The sequence below is a fragment of the Canis lupus genome, chromosome 11 (genome assembly GCF_003254725.2).
Source record: "Canis lupus dingo isolate Sandy chromosome 11, ASM325472v2, whole genome shotgun sequence".
NCBI lineage: Eukaryota > Metazoa > Chordata > Mammalia > Carnivora > Canidae > Canis > Canis lupus.
This window is the reverse complement of record NC_064253.1, coordinates 60,874,162-60,892,913: the sequence shown is the minus strand read 5'-3', so window position 1 is coordinate 60,892,913 and position 18,752 is coordinate 60,874,162. Positions and strand designations below refer to the sequence as shown.

The 18,752-nt window shown below is 35.3% G+C and overlaps 1 protein-coding gene, 1 long non-coding RNA gene and 1 pseudogene across 12 annotated transcripts in view; 1 reads left to right on the top strand and 2 right to left on the bottom strand.

Annotated features, from left to right (window-relative positions):
• The window catches only part of LOC118350322 (uncharacterized), a 70,047-nt gene that overhangs the window by 9,524 nt on the left and 41,771 nt on the right, over positions 1–18,752 (top strand). The gene's annotated exons all lie outside the window — the stretch shown is intronic.
• Positions 1–18,752, bottom strand: part of FSD1L (fibronectin type III and SPRY domain containing 1 like) — a 72,687-nt gene that overhangs the window by 15,958 nt on the left and 37,977 nt on the right. For 6 of the 11 annotated variants that reach the window (XR_003130301.3, XM_025433428.3, XM_025433429.3 and 3 more), the window contains exons 5-10: positions 18,525–18,547; positions 14,297–14,418; positions 9,853–10,062; positions 8,288–8,386; positions 3,162–3,291; positions 2,507–2,539 (exon numbers count right to left, since the gene is read on the bottom strand). Coding sequence is in view for 10 of the 11 variants with exons in the window: in XM_025433428.3 (XP_025289213.1) it covers positions 2,507–2,539; positions 3,162–3,291; positions 8,288–8,386; positions 9,853–10,062; positions 14,297–14,418; positions 18,525–18,547 (617 nt within the window). In the remaining variant the exon portion in view is untranslated. The remainder of the gene's footprint in view (positions 1–2,506; positions 2,540–3,161; positions 3,292–8,287; positions 8,387–9,852; positions 10,063–14,296; positions 14,419–18,524; positions 18,548–18,752) is intronic. The other 5 variants (XM_025433434.3, XM_025433431.3, XM_049116342.1 and 2 more) reach the window with 1 other exon arrangement.
• LOC112650627 (U4 spliceosomal RNA) lies at positions 3,353–3,477 on the bottom strand (annotated as a pseudogene).

Genomic DNA, 18,752 nt, shown 5'->3' with positions numbered 1-18,752 from the left:
AAAAAACAAAAAAATTATAACTTACCAGTAGTAAAGAAATAAAAGGAAAAGCATGGAGAAAAAACAAACAGATTTAACTATTAAGAGTGGCAGTTTAAATTTCAGAGAAAAGTTAAATAAGGAGGGCTCCTTGATAGCAGCGTTCTAGACTTCCAACCCTAAGAACATTTTTGCAAGCAGTACAACAGCTATTACTATCCTAGGTCAAACATGATCCCTCCCACCTTGTTCCTCTAAAGACAGATACTTTTGCAGCTTAATTGTGCAAATTAAGGTTCTTTGTTTACCTGCACTCAAGATGGTTTTACTAGTTTCTGAAATTCTCTTTGCCACCTAATTCATCTTGTTCACTGTTACCAGATAAACCTAAGTCTGATATTCCTACTTTAAAATCTTCAAGTACTTCCTTATTGCCTATAAAGCTTAGCTTGGCATTTTAGGTTCTTCTATATTTGGTCGCAATCTGCTTTTCTAGCCTTCTCACCGTTAGAGAGCACTATTTAGCTAAATGTAGCAGCTAAAGTGTTCCTTAAACTCAGGCAACCTGCTTCAGTGTCTTTTCTCTTATTTCTCCCTCTCTCCATGCAAGACCAAATGGCATGCATTCTACTTTCTTGAGAACCAGCCTATTATTTCATTAATGAAGATCTTCCAGATTCTACCAGGCTAAATAACTCTTCTGGGAAATCCATCTCCAGGCTAAAATCCTATGTGTAGCTTTTCAGGCCCAACTATAGACAAGAATAAAAGGCTTTTAGTGACAGGCTTGGGAGGGCTGCCTTTCCTATGCCAGACCTGATACTTACCTAATTTATCCCAGTTTCTGAAGGGAGATGCAATCCACCTCCACCCCAACCCAGTGCTCATATGCATATCTGCACTCCTAGCTTAGGCACTTCCATTCAGAGATTCCCTTATGAGACCTTTTCAGGCCCTCTTTGGAGACCTCCTTAAAGGGAGCAAGGATGATGTATGCAATCTGAAGACACTCTCTCCACTCCATCTCAATACTTTCCCACTTCTAACCCTTCCTCTTCTCTCTTCTTCTTGGCCTCAGGTCCATAAAAGAACAGGAACAGCATTCTGTTTGAGACTCTCTTGGCAGTGAGATGATCCTCCAGATAACCATCATTTGCAATCTGCTTTGATTTACCTGACCCTCACCCAATGCCATTATGTTAGGGAAAATGGAACAGTGAGGAGAGCTAGCACCCTTTCCTTTGTGGCCTCTTGCTTATACTATCACGTAAGTGAATAAAGGCTTGATTGTTACTTTCAGTTCGGCTCAATGTCCTAACTGACCACTTTAAAACCTGGCAGCTCAGGACATCTTTCTTCCTCAAAATTCTTTATTCATGCTTACCATTACATGTAATCTTTACCTTGTATTTCTTTTTTTTTTTAAAGATTTTATTTATTATTTATTCATGATAGAGAGAGACAGGCAGAAGGAGAAGCAGGCTCCATGCAGGGAGCCCGACGTGGGACTCGATGCCGGGACTCCAGGATTGCACCCTGGGCTGAAGGCAGGCGCCAAACCGCTGAGCCACCCAGGGATCCCCTTTACCTTGTATTATCATTAGTTGTATATAGATATATAACCCATATACATAAGCTAAGGCAAATTTCTTAAAGGCAGGAATAGTGTTAATCTCTACAAACCCCACCACATCTAGCTAACACCTTACATTGACCAAGTATTTATAGAAAGAATAAATGGATATAACATTCCAGAAGTACCCTACACATAAAGTATCCTTAAAAGGGAAGGAGAAAGAGAAGTAATATGATCTGAACTGCTTAAATAGAAGCAGTCTAAAAATCTCCAAGTGACCAAATGAAACTTCATATATTCTATTAAGTCCAGCAACATTTTGTAATTTATAATATGCTAACTCAAAGTCACTTTCACTAATAATGAGCAAACAAACTAGAAAAAAGATAATTTTGAAAAGGGAATACATTCTGGTTTCTGGTAAAGATGTGGTATCTTCAAATTAGCACATTATTAATCATGCAATTTGAATTGATTCATCTTTCTGAGCACCGTCCTAGTAATTTCAATAATGACCTTTACTTTTTATCCTTAATGCTTTTGAAACTGTATTATTATCATACAATATAAGAACACTTCAAACCTGCTTCGTGTCAAGTACAAATAAAAACAAAGCTGTAATGTTAGATATACTGAATACAGCACAAGAAAGATGCCAGTTACAAGTAAATGCAGAAAAAAATGAGATGAGGGAAAATAACTCAACAAAGACTTTAAAGCAGAGCTTATTGTTTTGTTACCATATACAACATAATCCAAACAGTATGCAGCATACTATAATGCTGTAAATTCAAAACATAAGCTACCAATACAGACAGTCTACAGAGAGCAGTATTTTAGCTTATGAAAGCTGCTGCAATGGCTTCTGCTTATCGGTTAAAAGAAAAATTAAAGTTATTCAGCGAAGCTAGGTATACTAAGTCCTAGAACCAGACAGACATAGATCATCACCTTGTATGTTTCTTCAGTGAAGTAACATGGACACTGTTAGATAAAAATAGGCAACTGTTAAGAGACTGCTTTACAACTTAAATTTAACAGCTTATAATAAAATTAGATCAAAAGCCTGTTGAGAAAAATTCTTTTGATTCACTGTTGTAACTCACAGTGATATTGCTTTATTTCAGTTTGAGCAAAATTTTCCTCTGTTAAAAAAGAGGCCCCCATACTTCAAAGACTGTCTAAAAAAGTCTGACAACAACAAAAGGTCCCAAGCCTTCCTTCCTCTTTAGTTCATAAGGTTGCTGATCAGGGACAAGACAATGGGACTGTACATGCTAAAAGTTGCCATTTAATGCAGACTTCAGGTAAGATTGGTGATCTAAAATTCAGGAACTTCTTTCTTAATCAGTTCAAGTTGCTGTAGATATAACTTTAAAGAAATGGAATACTGAAATAAAAATGTGTAAAACGAGGATTAGGAAAGAAAAAGTAATGAAAAATTTATAACAAATTCAAGTACTGATAAACAGTATTATATTCCTCTGTGTTACTAGCCTATCACAAATCATACTGATGTATAGAGGAAGAATTTCATAAGTCACTGTCAAATAAGAATCAACACACAAGCATGTGTCCACATAACAGATCTAATGAAATGACTTACCTGCCTTTATTCTCTTTCCCTTTCATTTTGTTTTCTTGACCTTTTCCTCCAGTAGGATCCCACTCTACACAGGTATCTTCAACTCTCAGGTTCAAATGGGATGAGGAGTTATCCAAACTGAAGTTTAATGCTGTCCAAAAAAATAGTTCACTTTTTAAAAATATATAGAACATATCCACAGCACAACCATCATAACATTATTTTCCTTCTTAATTTATTCAGCACTGTACAAAGAGAATAAAGTTCAAATTTCTATTAGCAATAATCGCGCCTTGGATAAACCTCATTGGCTACGATACTGCCACTGCGCAAAGCTAAAGTTCAAATTTCTAATGCTGGAATGCCTGGGTGGCTCAGCGGTTGAGCCCCTGCCTTCGGCCCAGGGCCTGATGCTGGAGTCCTAAGATCGAGTTCCACATCAGGCTCCCTTGCATGGAGACTGCTTCTCCCTCTGCCTGTGTCTCTGCCTCTCTCTGGGTCTCTCATGAATAAATAAATAAAATCTTTTTTAAAAATTCCTAATGCTAGCATTTAAAGTTTCCAAAGATAAGGCTGTAATTAACTAACTCCTACTTTATTTCCCATTATTGTTCTCTATATATCCTGCAACCCCAACCAAACACAATGTACTTGTATGGCCTCTGGTGTTACTGCTATTCCCTCTCCTGGAAGTTCCATCAGCACATAATAATCTCAACTTTCTGTTATTAGAATATCAGTGGACTATCAGTTGATTGTTATGACTAAATAGGAAGAGGAGCTGGTAGACTTGAGGATGTGGGAAAAAAGTGATGTAGAAAATTATACAGTCTGGCACACACATATTTTCTCTGAGGCTCTAATACTTAATGGTTTCATATTTAAACTCTCAGTAGTTTTGAATTAAAAAGCACAGATAAACAGCCTATGACAGGAGAAGCAAGGAAACTGGCCCACCTAATAGAGATAGATGTATTACCTTCTCTCTTTGGAAACTGAACGTAAATCATTAAAATGTATTTATTAAGCTGAATAATGCAGAATTCCTCAGATACTCCAATGCAATTCCCAGAATCTCTGCCTTACACAAGGCATCATCTACTATATATTTACTAACGAATCTGCTTCTGTTAGCTGTATTTTCCTGCAAAAGTTCAAATTTCTGGTAATTACTCATTGAAGTGATATTCCTTTATAACTCCATTTTACTTAAGGATATTACTTGATTTAGCCAAAGCTTCAATGTTTCTATGAAGTATGCATCATCAAACAAGATATTCATATACAGCGCCTAATGTTTACCTAGTAGATTAAAAAAATTTTTCCTTCACTGTTCTATAAAGAGCACTTTAATTTCAGCTATGGATCTGATCCATTGTTCATTGTCTATTTATAAAATAACTTCCTAAGTACAAATCTACTGAACATACTGCTTCTAGGAAATATCATACAAGTAAGTTATTAGCTTTTCAAAATCTGCATGTAAACAGAAATGAAATTACAAAAAGAATATAGTTTTCCAGTATAAATGGTAACAAAATTCCTTACTAAAGGTTACTAAATAGGCACTTAATAAGGTGCCTAAAAGGTTACTAAATAGGCACTTGATAAGCAGGTTACTAAAAAATTAGGATTAAGCAAATTTGACACCCTGCACTATCAAGAATGAGCTGCCTTAAGAAAACTGAACCACTTGGCTGGTTCAGTCAGGAGAGCATGCACTCTTGATCTCAGGGGTGGTGAGTTTGAGCCCCACATTGGTTGTAGATATTAATAAAAACTAAAAAAAAGTCCATAAACTTAAAAAAAAACAAGAGTTAATTAACCCCTATATTAGCTAGTAGCTAATAATATGTTAGGGTATCTACATTCTGGAGAGAAAAAAAAAGTACATTTAAGTCTAAGGTGCCATCAATTCTCAGGTGCTTGTTAAAATTCTAAGACTGTTCAAAAAAACAGGCAAGAAAAAATCCTAAGGCTGTTCCCAAATATTTAATATGATGGAGAAGGACAGAGTCATAAGTGGCAAAAAAAAAAAAAAAAAAGGTGTCACCTTCACGTCACCTGAGACTAGACTTAAATACCACAGCATGCAGACAGAAAGGTATGAACTTTAATCCCAGGGGTATAATCTTTCATCTCTCTCTCTCTCCCTCTTTCTTTTTTTCTTTTTTTGGTTTTGTATACTATCTCCTTTATGGGACGTCAACCAAGTCACTGAACCTCTCTCAGCTAACAGTGATACTGTGTATCAAAAACAAAAAATACAGGACTGGTCTCAAAAGTGAGGTCTCAAACATCAGATTATCTCTATAATAGTTTCTGTATCTTTAAAAGTCTATGAAAACAAAGGACCAAAAAAATCAAAGTTATCGTTATGTTTCATGTTTGTGTTGGTACCTGTTTTCTCTGCACTCCAAAATTGCATCATAGCCACTATCATTTGAAACTAGAGAGTAATTTGTGATTAAAATATCATTTACCTTTACAAGGAAGTAATGTAAAATTACTTAAAAATTCTATTCATAAGACCTTAGGTTACACATCACATGTGACAGTTCCAATAATATGAAATAGTGCTACTACATACACTGGAGAGACAGAAATGAAAGATGTTCACTATTTCCCACATTGAACACTGGTAAGAGGCAGGATATCAAATTTTGGTAGGCTTCCACTATTTAACTTCCATCTTTCTCCCTTTCCCTCCAATTCTTTGTTCTATACATTTATTTCTATGTTTGGTCAAAAAGTACTGCAATAAGCCAAAAAAAATTAATAATTGTTCACCACGTCATCTTTTAAAAAACCTAACCTTTTCCTCTGTAGCTCTTGCCACAGTGGTAGCTCACAACCACTCAGTGGTATGGAATAACTTTAGAAAAGTTGAGACCTACAGCCATTTAAGGGACAAATTCTGAGTCTCCCTGAAGGTCAGAACCATGTTTAGTGGGCCTCAAGGTTAAATTTCAGTCTATCCCCACCCCAAGGGGTTTACCTCACAGTGAGAATTCTTGGAAGGACTAAAACGAATTTAGTCTTTCTCTACAAACACTAAGACCATGAATTTGACTACTAAGATTCACACACTGCCAACAGGAGCAGCCAGCCCAACTCCAAAGAAACAAGCCAGCTGTTTATTTTCCTGAATCTGTGGAATCTGCATAGAAATGTATAGGTCCAAGTTTGGTCCCTAAATATAAAGGGTAAAAGAGAAGGAACAAAAGACATAAAAAGATAAAATACTCCTGAGGGAGAATAATAATGCAATTTTACCTGACAAGGACTAAAAACAATTCAAGCTGTGTAGAAAATAATCTACATATATATGACTATACTTTGAAATGGTTAAAATCTCTAAAGAAACCACAATAACATCTTAATTTGATTACAAGTAATTCAAAGTAACTGCATTCTCGGCTAAGTTATCTATAGTTCTTGAATAAAAACATTTGCTAATCTAAGCAAATTACTCAACTTAGTTTTTTTTAACTTTGTGACACATTCTTTTGAGTTTGTCTTGTCAATAACTTAGGGACTTCATAGTTTGTTTTATTCTGATATAATATTTTTATATCACTTCCAAATCATATCAAACTCTGGCATGTAAACCCATCCAAATGCTTTATGAACTATGTCAGTGGACCACTTGAAAGCTCAAGTACCTCAACAATATGTTGAATCTGATTCTTGAAGTAAACCCAGTCAATTATCATCTCACAACTGACAAGATCTCTAGCACTATGGCCTTCCAAGTGCTAACTACCTAAAAAAAACTATGTTGAAATATGTTATTCTAGAGAGTTTTAACTAAATCCAAATTGCTCTCAGAAGACTATAAACACCCAGGTTCCAGGCCCACAGTAAGGGCTGGCAAGGAACTTGGAAACAGATTTTTTTTTAAAGATCTTATTTATTTGACAGAGAGACAGAGAGAGAGAGAGAGCAAGCATGCACAAGCAGTGGGAGCAGCCGGCAGTAGGAGAGGGAGAAGCAGGCTCTCTGCTCAGCAGACAGCCCAACGTGGGGCTTGATCCTGAACCCTGGAATCACAACCTGAGCCAAGGGCAGATGCTTAACCATCTGAGCCACCCAGGCAGCCTGGAAATAGATTCTTAATTACACCTTTCCAAGTTAGTTCTAGAGATCATAGGCAAGTCATTTAACATATTTAAACTTCACTTTTTTCATCTACAAAATGGGTATAAGTAATATCTAGACTACTGTTCTCTCAAGATGGTTTTATCTTTTTTAATTAATTAATTTATTTATTCATTAGAGACACACACAGAGAGAGAGGCAGAGACACAGGCAGAGGGAGAAGCAGGCTCCATGCAGGGAGCCCGATGTGGGACTCGATCCCGGGACTCCAGGATCACGCCCTGAGCTGAAGGCAGATACTCAACCCCTGAGCCACCCAGGCGTCCCCCAAGATGGTTTTAATAATCAAATGGAGAACTCTCAGAGTGCTCTATAATCATTAATAAAAATACAAGTGTTAATTTCTACAGTAAGGTTTAAGAAAACATGGGGCAGCTGGGTGGCTCAGTTGGTTAAGGGTCTGACTCTTGATTTCAGCACAGGTTACGATCTCAGGGTTGTGAGATCAAGGCTGCACTGGGCTCTGCCCTAGACATGCAGCTTGCTTAAGATTTTCTCTCTCCCACTTCTCTCTCCCTCTCTGGAAAAGAGAGAGAGAGGAAAAAAAAAGAAAGAAAAAGTGAGAGAAAGCAAGAAAAGAGAGCAGGAACTAAACTGAATGGTACCTCCTCATTATTGAGCCATAATCCATTCCCTTAGAAATCTCTGGGCAAATTTCACTGATGCCTATGTATTTATATTAGATTGCAATTTATAAACTAACATCCACCAGAGAATATAATGCCATCATCTTGGTTTATTTTACCCACCTGAACACCATCATAAAAGATGAACAAAGGAAAACCAATATTGTAGTCCTAATTCCCCCATCGTAAAATTCCTACTGCTGGGAATTCCAAGTGTATGTGTGTGTGTGTGTGTGTGTGTGTGTGTACACGTGCAGTGGGGAAAAACTGCTACCATACATGAAATGCTTCCTCTCACAGTCTTGAATAACTTCAGATGTTAAGTTTTGTTTTATGCTATATAAATATCTATGATCTTACCTCTGGTCTCTAGAGTCACTGGATCAGAATACTCTCCAGCTACAGCTTTGTTACAAGCTCGTACTCTGAAATTCATATATTTTGAATCAAACTTCAAGCCTGAAAAAAATGAAAATGGTTTTCAGATATGAAAAATAAAGGGATCTATTCCAAAAGTATGAGTATGAACCTTCAGACACTTTCCCTCCTTGGAACTACTTACTTACCTCTTTACTCCAGGAGAGTACACATTTATGTTAAAAAGGTGATAATGCCTCAAATAAGAGTAATCAAAATTTATCTATTACTTTCTTCAAAAGAAATAAATTATATACAGTTTACCAATGTGGATTTTTAAAAAATCTAGTGATAAAAAGGTACTTTCAAACCTTGTTAAAAGTGATGTTTCATTCAAGGAGAAATGCTAATTTAAAATAACATATTCAGGATGCCTAAATGGTTCAGCAGTTGAACATCTGCCTTTGGCTCAGGGTGTGATCCTGGAGTCCCAGGACTGAGTTCTGCATCAGGCCTGCTTCTCCTCCCTCTTCCTGTGTCTCTACCTCTCTCTCTGTGTCTCTCATGAATAAATAAATAAAATCTTTAAAAATAAATAAATAAATACATAAATAACATATTCAATTTCTGGAAAGAAGATATCCTAAACAATTTTTATATTTATGAAACATTGTCTTTTTATGTGAAAAATGAATTTAAAGAAAAAGTAAAGCATAGGAAACTCTGAAGTAATCAAGTCCAGATTAAAAAATCCTAATGTATGACATCTCTGACTGGCAACTCTGATTCTCAGAATTATGTTTGAGCCCCACAATGGACGTAGATTACTTTAAAAATAAATAAAATCTTTAAAATCTCAGTCTAAAAATTACTAGCTATGAGATCATCAACAACTTGACAGAGCCAGTTTTTGTATCTGCAAAATAGAATAATAGATTCAACTTCATAATTATAAAGATTAAATAATAATGTATTGTGTAATACACTTCAGCCCAGCTCCTGACAAATGGTAAGCGTTTAATAATGGTAATGTAACTGCTCATGCATAAGGTTGAACAATTCTGGAAACAGTTGGCCATTTCAAATACCAAAGCCCTATGTATGTAGAGATACCTTTTTAAAGACTTTTCAAAGGCTAACACAAATTTCTAATGCCAAGTCACAGCTCTTTAAGTATTACTGTGAAGGTAGTCATAAAAAGGTAAAAGCAACAATTTTTATAGTACCACTGAAATGCAGAGTAGTATGTATATCTAGAAAATTGACAGCTTTTTTATTATTAAAAAAAATCAAGGGTAAAATTCAATGTTATTCTGAAATATTGTTTCCAGAACACCCCTTCATGTTTGTTTTACGTACATTGTTTTACCAGATTACAAATATCCAGAACTAATTAAAATGAAAGTCTTCCTGATATTTTAAGAGAAATTTACTTCTATAATAAATTATAGAAAAAGTCAGCTTGGCCAAAGAAGCTTAACTTTATCTTTTAAAGTAACTCAAAATACTTTTCACAATTACACTTACTTTCTGAGAATGAGATTTATGAAATGCAGTCATCATTTTACCTGACAGTGTATATTCAGTACCCTTAATATTATCAATTGTCTCCCAGCATCGCTCATCCTTTACACGTGGAAGTCCATCAAAATTAGTTTTCCGATGTTCTAGTATAAAGTGATCAATCTTATTATCTTCTTCTGGCATTCTCCAAGCTACTGTTACAGAATTGTCTGCCACCAAACACTCTACTGGATCTATCTCTGGAGCTTTAGGGACTGAGAGGAAAAAAAAAAAAAAAAAAAGCTCATTTCTCATTTATTATACTACTAATCTAATATTTATGTTTATCATTCAAACTTTTTTTCATGTTGTTTTTAATGGTGTAATTGAATGAGGCTAACGGAAAGGATACTCTATAAAGGCAAAGTAACTATTTTTCAAAGTTCCATATAAAAATTCACGTTTAAAGTTTTTTCATAGACTTACTCAAAGTTTATTAATAAAATCCTAGTTGGCAAAAAGCAAGTCAAATATGCTAAAGATAAATAATCAAGAATAACTTGTTATTCCTCAACACATACTTTTTAATCTACTACTTCAAACAGCTATGGAATATAGATTACAATCTTGAAATCGTGACCAGAGCTAAAATCAAGAATCAGTAGCTGAGCTACTCAGGCACACCCCAAAGTATTAATTTTTAAAAACTATGACAACAAAGGAATTATACACAAAAGTTAAAATGCAAAGCAATGTAGAACTTAGCAAATAACAAAGTAAACCAAATATTTTACATCTTAGACAAAATAATCAAGACCATGATGAGTCCTAGAGGTCCCTGGGTGGCTCAGTCAGTAAGTATCTGACCCTTAATCTCAGCCCTGGTCTTGATCTCAGAGTCAATGAGTTCAAGACTGTAGCCTAGCATTGGAGCCTACTTTAAAAAAAAAAGACCAATATGAAAAGAATTTGATATAAATTTGACATCTTCAAGCCTAACTAGTAAGAAAAGAGGAAGGGAGAAAAATGGGACAACTGATCTCCATTAAATATAGTCTCCAAAGTTCAACTCTTGTCTGTGTGAGTAATTGTACAATAAATATTTAGAATCTGATATACCTTATTAGTAAGATAAAAGATAACCAAGTAAGTATTTCTTTAAAGATTTTATTTATTTATTCATGAGAGAGGCAGAGACACAGGCACAGGGAGAAGCAGGTTCCCTATGGGGAGCCTGATACAAGACTAGATCCCAGGACCCCAGGATCATGACCTGAGCCAAAGGCAGACACTAAACCACTGACCCACCCAGGTGCCCTCCAATAAATATTTACCATTTGTCACTATGGTTAATTTTCTTAATCTAGCTTTTGTAGGGTTCTTGTCCCTATAATACATAACAAATGCTAATCTCAATTATTGAAACAAGCAATATAGACTAGTATTCACTGCCAAAAGAATAAACCACAGGCATTTATGAATTTAATATGCTCTGCACTGCCTACATGTGAGGAAATGTAACAGCCTATGGCATGTAATAATTTTGTAATTTTGCTGAGTCAAAGGCCGGTACAAAAGCCTGAAAAGTCAAAAGCCTGAAAGTTCCAAGAGGCTGATGTAAAAGCAAAAAGCATTTGTTTTTTTTTTGTTTTGTTTTGTTTTTTTAAGCATTTAATTTGTAAGCAGGCCCAGCTAACTCCCCAGAATCTACATTTTAATTCAGCTGCTATTCCAGTAAGAATGTATTGGCAAGTAGATATTTCTTTCATGTGAATAATGGCCTCCAAAAGAGAACAAACTGCTAGAAGTGGCAACTGAGGTAAAAATGACAAAAAAAAAAAAATCCAAGAAAGTGATGATACCTGGAAGGAGAAAGAAAATTTTGATAATCTAAGAGTGGTATATGTCAAATTAAGGCTGACCTGGATCTAATGTGTGGAAAATTCACCCAAGATTCTATACAGAAGAGAAGAGTTCATCAAATGGGGGACAGAGCTTCAGGGTAAGATGAAAAGTGGTATATTTGTAACAGAAAAAAATACTTAGGAAATGCAGGATTTTCTTTGGAAATGAGAATGGAAAGCAATTCACAGCAATTTCCATAAAGTAACACTCAACTGGCAATAGTGTAGAAATTGGTTCAAGAATTTTATGTTCCTGCATGTGAATGTAAAAAGGCAAGTGACATCAACACTGCCACAGATATGTTTCTCTTCTTAGCTGCAGGAGCTCAGAGAGGAGGAGGATATAAATTCTTAAGTTTTAGTGTATAAAAAATAGCTAAGAGTAGAAGAAAATGACTAGAATTATTATCACTACCACTTCCATTTTTCAAACTCAAGTAAGTGTACAACTCATGTTACTATACATACTACAGTGTAAGAGTTGATTTTTGTGGTGTTTATGGAACAGATTATTAAAGGATGAAGATATTGGTTTTTCGGGATGCCTGGGTGGCTCAGCGGTTGAGCGTCTGCCTTCAGCTCAGGGCATGATCCTGGGATCCCAATTGAGTCCCACACTGGGCTCCCTGCAGGGAACCTGCTTCTCCTTCTGCCTCTCTCTCTCTCTCTCTCTCTCTCTGTCTCTCATGAATAAATAAATAAAAATCTTTTTTTTAAAAAAAAGGTATTTGTTTTTCTAAGTTAATCTGATTCCATCTTATGGGAAATTTTTATGCTATCACAGAATAAAAAATTAGTGACATGAATTCATCTTTCACAAATTTTAACAACCTACTATAATCTTCCTTTCAGATGAAATTCCTCCACAAAAGGTTTTCTTGTTTTTTATTATACTGCATTGCTTGAGACTGTCATAACACAGTTTGCCAAAAAAGGAAATCCTACTGTGTATGCAATCTACTTGACTTTTTAGTAGACATGGCCTTGGTCTGTTAAGCCATGACAGAAAACCCAAGAGAAGGAAAGTAATGGTGAAAAGACTGCTTTTTAACAGTTTTTTTCCAAAAAAAATCAAAATAATAATACTCATGTATACATTCATAATCCACAACTCCTGACTTTCCTTCTGAATTTAGAAATAGTGTGAATGACACTATAATAGTAATTCTGAAAGGCGAATTTACAGGTAGATATCCACTGACAAATATACCCCCTTCCTCTATACCTATGGTTCCTTCTGTCATCTTTTCCTTCTATAAACTCCTCTAGAGGGACGCCTGGGTGGCTCAGCAGTTTAGCGCCACCTTTGGCTAGGGCATGATGATCCTGGAGTCTTGGGATAGAGTCCCACACTGGGCTCCCTGCATGGAGCCTGCTTCTCCCTCTGCCTGTGTCTCTGCCTCTCTCTCTCTCTCTCTCTCTTTCTCTCGCTCTGTCTCATGAATAAATAAAATCTTTAAAAAAAGAATAAACTCCTCTGGAACTACCACACAGGTTAATGCTTCACTTAAACTACCCTTCCTTATTAGTTCCATTTTGGTTTCATGACTACTAACCTATCTTTACAATCATATTTTAAAGTGCCTGACCAAATACTCAGAGAATGGTTTCATATGATCAACACTCTCTATTCAAAAACAGCTAATCTCCAAAAATTAAAGCCAGTTCTAACTAGAACCTGTAATAAAAAGCACCTGTAAATAAGTAAAACAAACACCTGATCCCTCAAATCATCATGTTCAAACTGTTTTAGCTATCAACCTAACACCACTTCTTGACGTTAGCTAAAAAGAGAATACCAACAAACGGTCCTTAGTTTGCTTTCTCACATAAGTGGGAAAAATTGGGGGCTCAATTTCAAATGGTTTTTGCTATCCTCGTACTAACCCTTATACTAATACTCTAATAAACCAATTTTAACCTATTACTACTGGAAATAAAAGTTCATCTAAGCCAACAACCACAACTATACTGGTAATGGCAGCAGCTAATATGCACTGAGTATTAACTAAGTGCCTGGCACTATTTTCAAGCGATTCAGAGGTTTGAATTCATTTAATCCTCATACAAACCCTAGAAGAGTAACATCACATTTTCAAGATGAAGAAAATGAAACAAAATTAAATAATTTGTTCAAGGTTCACAGTAAGTAAATGGCAACCAGGATTCAAGTCTAAGTCTGGCCCCCAAACCCACTGTTAACCATCATGGTATATTGCTTCTCTTTACCAAATTAACAATCATAGATATCCCTTTAATAGGAATCTCAAAATGGGACTCCTGGGTGGCTCAGCAGTTGAGCGTCTGCCTTTGGCTCAGGCGTGATCCCAGAGTCCCTGGATTGAGTCCCACAACAGGCTTCCTGCAAAGAACCTGCTTCTTTCTCTGCCTATGTCTCTGTCTCTCTCTGTGTCTCTAAAATCTTTTTTAAAAATTCTCAAAATGGAATTTTTACTACCAGTAAAATAATTCTCTAAAAATAAAGGCTACCAAATTTAATTATTCCTTAGCTGAATGAAGGAAAAAACCCACACTATACTTAATATTTACATTTCAAAGTCCATTACAATAAAACACTTCACATGTAATATATGTACATACTTACCAGGCAAAAACTTCAAAGTTTGCAGCATCTGTCTTTCCTGAGAAAAATCCACCATTAAATGAGTCATGTTGTCACTGACCTTTGGTTTCAAAGAAAGGCGAAAGGCTGAAGCCATTGTTACTCTACGGTAAACACAAATATACTTTTAAAAATAAAAGAATGGAGAGTATGCCATATTTAATTTATAAATGAAGATAGAAGTTATTTCATTTTAGTGATTTCAGAAACTATAACAAAGGTAACAAAGCTAAAAAGAAATTTGTTCTGAGTCTTTAGAAAATTAAATAAAAAACTTAAAATATTTTTAAATTTAGACATTTAATATAACTTTAAGTAACTTTCTTCCAGCCAGTTTTATAAAATGGCACACAAAAATTTCACAAAAGAAAATATCCCTTATAAATCATCGTTCACAGACCCAACAGGTGTCTGAACCTATGTACACTCAATCTCACTGACTTCCTGATGCCAACCTCATTCCTTTTCATATGCCAAATAATGAACTCTACACTCTCCTTAGTAGTCACAGCTACTCCCTGTAACCTCAATTAAGAGTAAAAGTACCCTGACCAAATACTGTACAGCCTAGTACCTGCTAAAGATAGGGCATGGATGAGAAAGGAGAGAAGTAAAATCACAATTTTGAATACCATGCTAGTAGGTATCACCCTGATGTATCAACATCTGATACATGGAAGGATACAAGGAGAAACAGCCCATATGCCATGGAAATAATAGTTCAATAAATATTTATTAGATGGGTGTGGTATAAAAAAAACAGACATATACACAAAAGAAGCTATATCAGACCTCATTTTACCCAAAGTATGGGGACACTTTTCTGTCAATTAAAACTAGAGATTAAAAGAAATTCTCATATTCTATTAATTTGTCATTTTATCTCAAATTTCTATTTTCACATTACAGTAAATTTCCACAAGTGTCACAAAGTAACGTCCCTTATTATCTTTGGTCAAAAAATGATTAAAAGTACTATTCATGGAATATTGTCCTGTTAATGCATAATTTGGGAGAAGAAGTAAAGCTGACAAACAAAGGGAATACTAGGCCTAGTTATTTAGATCTGGCAAATCTACCCAGATATAATGCGGTATAAAAGATATTAAATTTATTGCTGCATTCAATTATTTTATTTCACTTTAAAACTAGGAAAGTAATAACTTTATTAATAACAGTGAGTCAACAATAGCTGAACTATCGATCAAGAAGAATGTTCTATACTGAAATACAACTTATGGGGAAGTGAACTCACTGAAAACCAAGCATAATGCTGAATATTTCACACACATTACTTTAAGCTGTTGGTTCTCAAAAATTAAATTTCAGATTACATCAATAAGAGGTTAGGAACAAAACCTAAGTCTTACTTTGTTCTTTAAAGCCCCAAGTATCTTTTCGTTTGAAGACTTCTGAAAGAGCTATATTCAGATAGGTACTTAGTATAAATGACCACTCAATCAATGAAACTACTTGGATTTGAAACTACTTGGATGCTTCTAAATCTACTTAAATGTTGACAGCTGTTGAAAAAATCTAAAAGTATTTTAGGGAATTTAAATCTAAAATTTTATCTATAAAACTTGATTTTAGGATGTCTGGGTGGCTCAGCAGTTGAGTATCTGCCTTCGGCTCAGGTCGTGATCCCAGAGTCCCAGGATCGAGTTCCACATCGGAGTCCCCTCGGGGAACCTGTTTCTTTCTCCCTTTGCCTATGTCTCTGCCTCTCTCTCTGTATCTCCCATGAATAAATACAATCTTAAAAAAAAAAAAACACTTGGTTTTAATCACTGTAGCCTCAAAGAAAAAGAATGTCCTCCGAAAGTGCATTAGAAAGGTCCATCAAAACCTAAACTGAATAAATTTAGGTAATTGTGCCTGAAAGCCCAAATCAACAACCTAAAATCCATAGATAATTCTCTACAAGAACCAGATGGTTAGGAATGTTTTAATTCACCTTGACTTTTTTTATTTATTGCCTATAGTACAAATTGAATACAAAGATCCTTTCCCCTCAGTTTCATTTTTACAAAGAAAATATAACTGCAAAACATATAAATGAACACTTTCCATTTCCTCAAATTATCTAATTAACTTGACTCACCTTTTCATGACCCCTTTCTTTCAAGAAGCATAAGTCCACAGCAAACCTCAACTAATCCTCTTCCAACATTACTAAAAGCACCCATAAATACATATCAGTGATTGGTAAAGTTAGAGAGATCTGCTATTATCTTTTCATTTCAGTTGCTTAGTTCTTCTTGTCATTCCCACTGTTTCTCCTGCATAACTTCTACCACAACAAATGATAAATATTCAGTTCTCACAAATGATTTTTACATATTTGATTCTCTGCTCAAGTATGTTAGACACTCTTAAACATCATTTTTGCCCTCATATAAGAGAATAATCCTTCTTCACTAGTAAAAATCATCTTACTATGATTATGTATTTAAATTATTTTTATATCATAAATGGCAATGATGGAATTCTAGCAGCTTGCTTCTAGCAGCACCTAATAAAATATAGAAGAGAAATCTGGACATTTTGAAGTTAAAAATCAAGTTTAAAAAATTAAGTCAAGACCCAGAAGTGTTCTTGAGAAGGAAGTAATAATTTCATGGGTAGCCAAAATAGATAATGTATAAGCTTTTGGGGGGGGGGGGGGCTTGCCGTGACAGAGAAAAGGAATTCCAACTCCTAAGATCACCTGAAAACTAATTAAATCAAGCCAAGAAGTGGGCATAGAAGAGGCAAAGAGGTCAAGCTTTACCAAAGCTTTGCATTCAGCCATGAAAATTCATCATTAAATTGTGACAAAGCTGAACAAAGAAAGATGTCAGGGGTAAGGACAGATTCTTGGAAGTAGAGAACCATACAGATTCCTAGGAGAGGAACAAGAGAAGATCTTGCAAGGGCTCTTGAAAAGTCTTTGGATAAGCCGAAGCCTGATTAGGAAGTGACTTCTAATCCAGAAAATCAGAGACCATAGCAAGACTTAGGGAAGTATGTGCCTAAACTGAAGAATAATCTAGCCACAGTGAAAGATGGGTTACACATAGCAAATTCCAGCAGATACAACCTAATTCTATCTTACTCAAAAAACTGACCTACCTAGCACCTACCTACTCACATAGCCAATACTTTTCACCTTCAGACTCTCATAATCACCTTTCTACATCCAGAATAAGATGATCCATGCTTTTAACCATTCCCTGATATAAAATACACCAAAATACCTAAAAATTAGTATTTGTACTGAGAGTGCTACGAGTGCCATGTGAATCTTGCCTCTAGTCAAATAATAGACGATCAGAAAAACAGAATTGAAGGCTTCAGCCAAGATTGTAACAATAGACACACTGGTTTTCACACAATCCATGATGAATACTTTTGTGAATTATCTGATGAAGAATAAATAGTTTAGTCTCAGATTCAGAGTGGTGTTTTGAAGAGATATGCCTTTCAGAGAATCTCATAATCCTCAAAGGAAGAAACTTTAAGGGATAATCTCACTATCATCAATGCTCAGTGACTAACCAGGAAGATCAAAACCATCCCTTCTGTGGTAACTCAATCCAAAACTGTCAGCAGCTTTTTTAGCCCTTTGGTGTACTCATTACAGCAAGTACTAAATTACCTTTCTGAATCCTGGCTCTACCAATGAGAAAGTCTTTCATTAGGTCATCACTTTCTTTAATTTTCTCTTCCCACACATTAGATAGTAGTGGCATGAAAAATAGAAAGAGATGGCACCAGGAACAGGATGGAATGAGAATACAAAGGTGTTAAACAGGAGAGCACTGAAGTAGGAGAGCTTTAGCTCTTGAGGACTATTAACAATGCTATGACTTCTCAGAAAATAGGACATACTTATAAAATTATGAACAAAAAAACATTGCAGGAATATATTTTTTAATTATCCAAAATGGGTCCCCATCCATTCATAGCTAATTAAGAACTGTACTAAAACTAACTATATAATATCAGAAATGAAATTCTTTAAGTATATAATTGTCCACAACTGTTTTTTTAACCCTGCTAATATACTGTTTATCCCATAAGATATGCAAAAGACATTTTCTTTTTTTGTACATGGCATTAGGTATTTTTATTTTAACCAACAAAAGTGAAATAAGAAACTTTTCTTGAATTTCATTTCTGACTTAAATATTGACACTTATATAAAAATGTAGGTTTTATACCATACCTATCCTTGATCTGTCTGGCAGCCTTGGAGCAAATCAGGGAGAAGAGAAAGAAGGCAGTTAGTGCTTTTCATGCAAGTTTCAATGGCAGTGACATGCAAGAAAAGTTAGGATAAAATCCTGGAATAGATTAGTTCACAGTCACCCAAAACATGAATTACAGGAAATTTGTACAGTTCACATCAGCCTGCATAATGTGATGTTAGAACTATAGCAAAAACAATATCCAG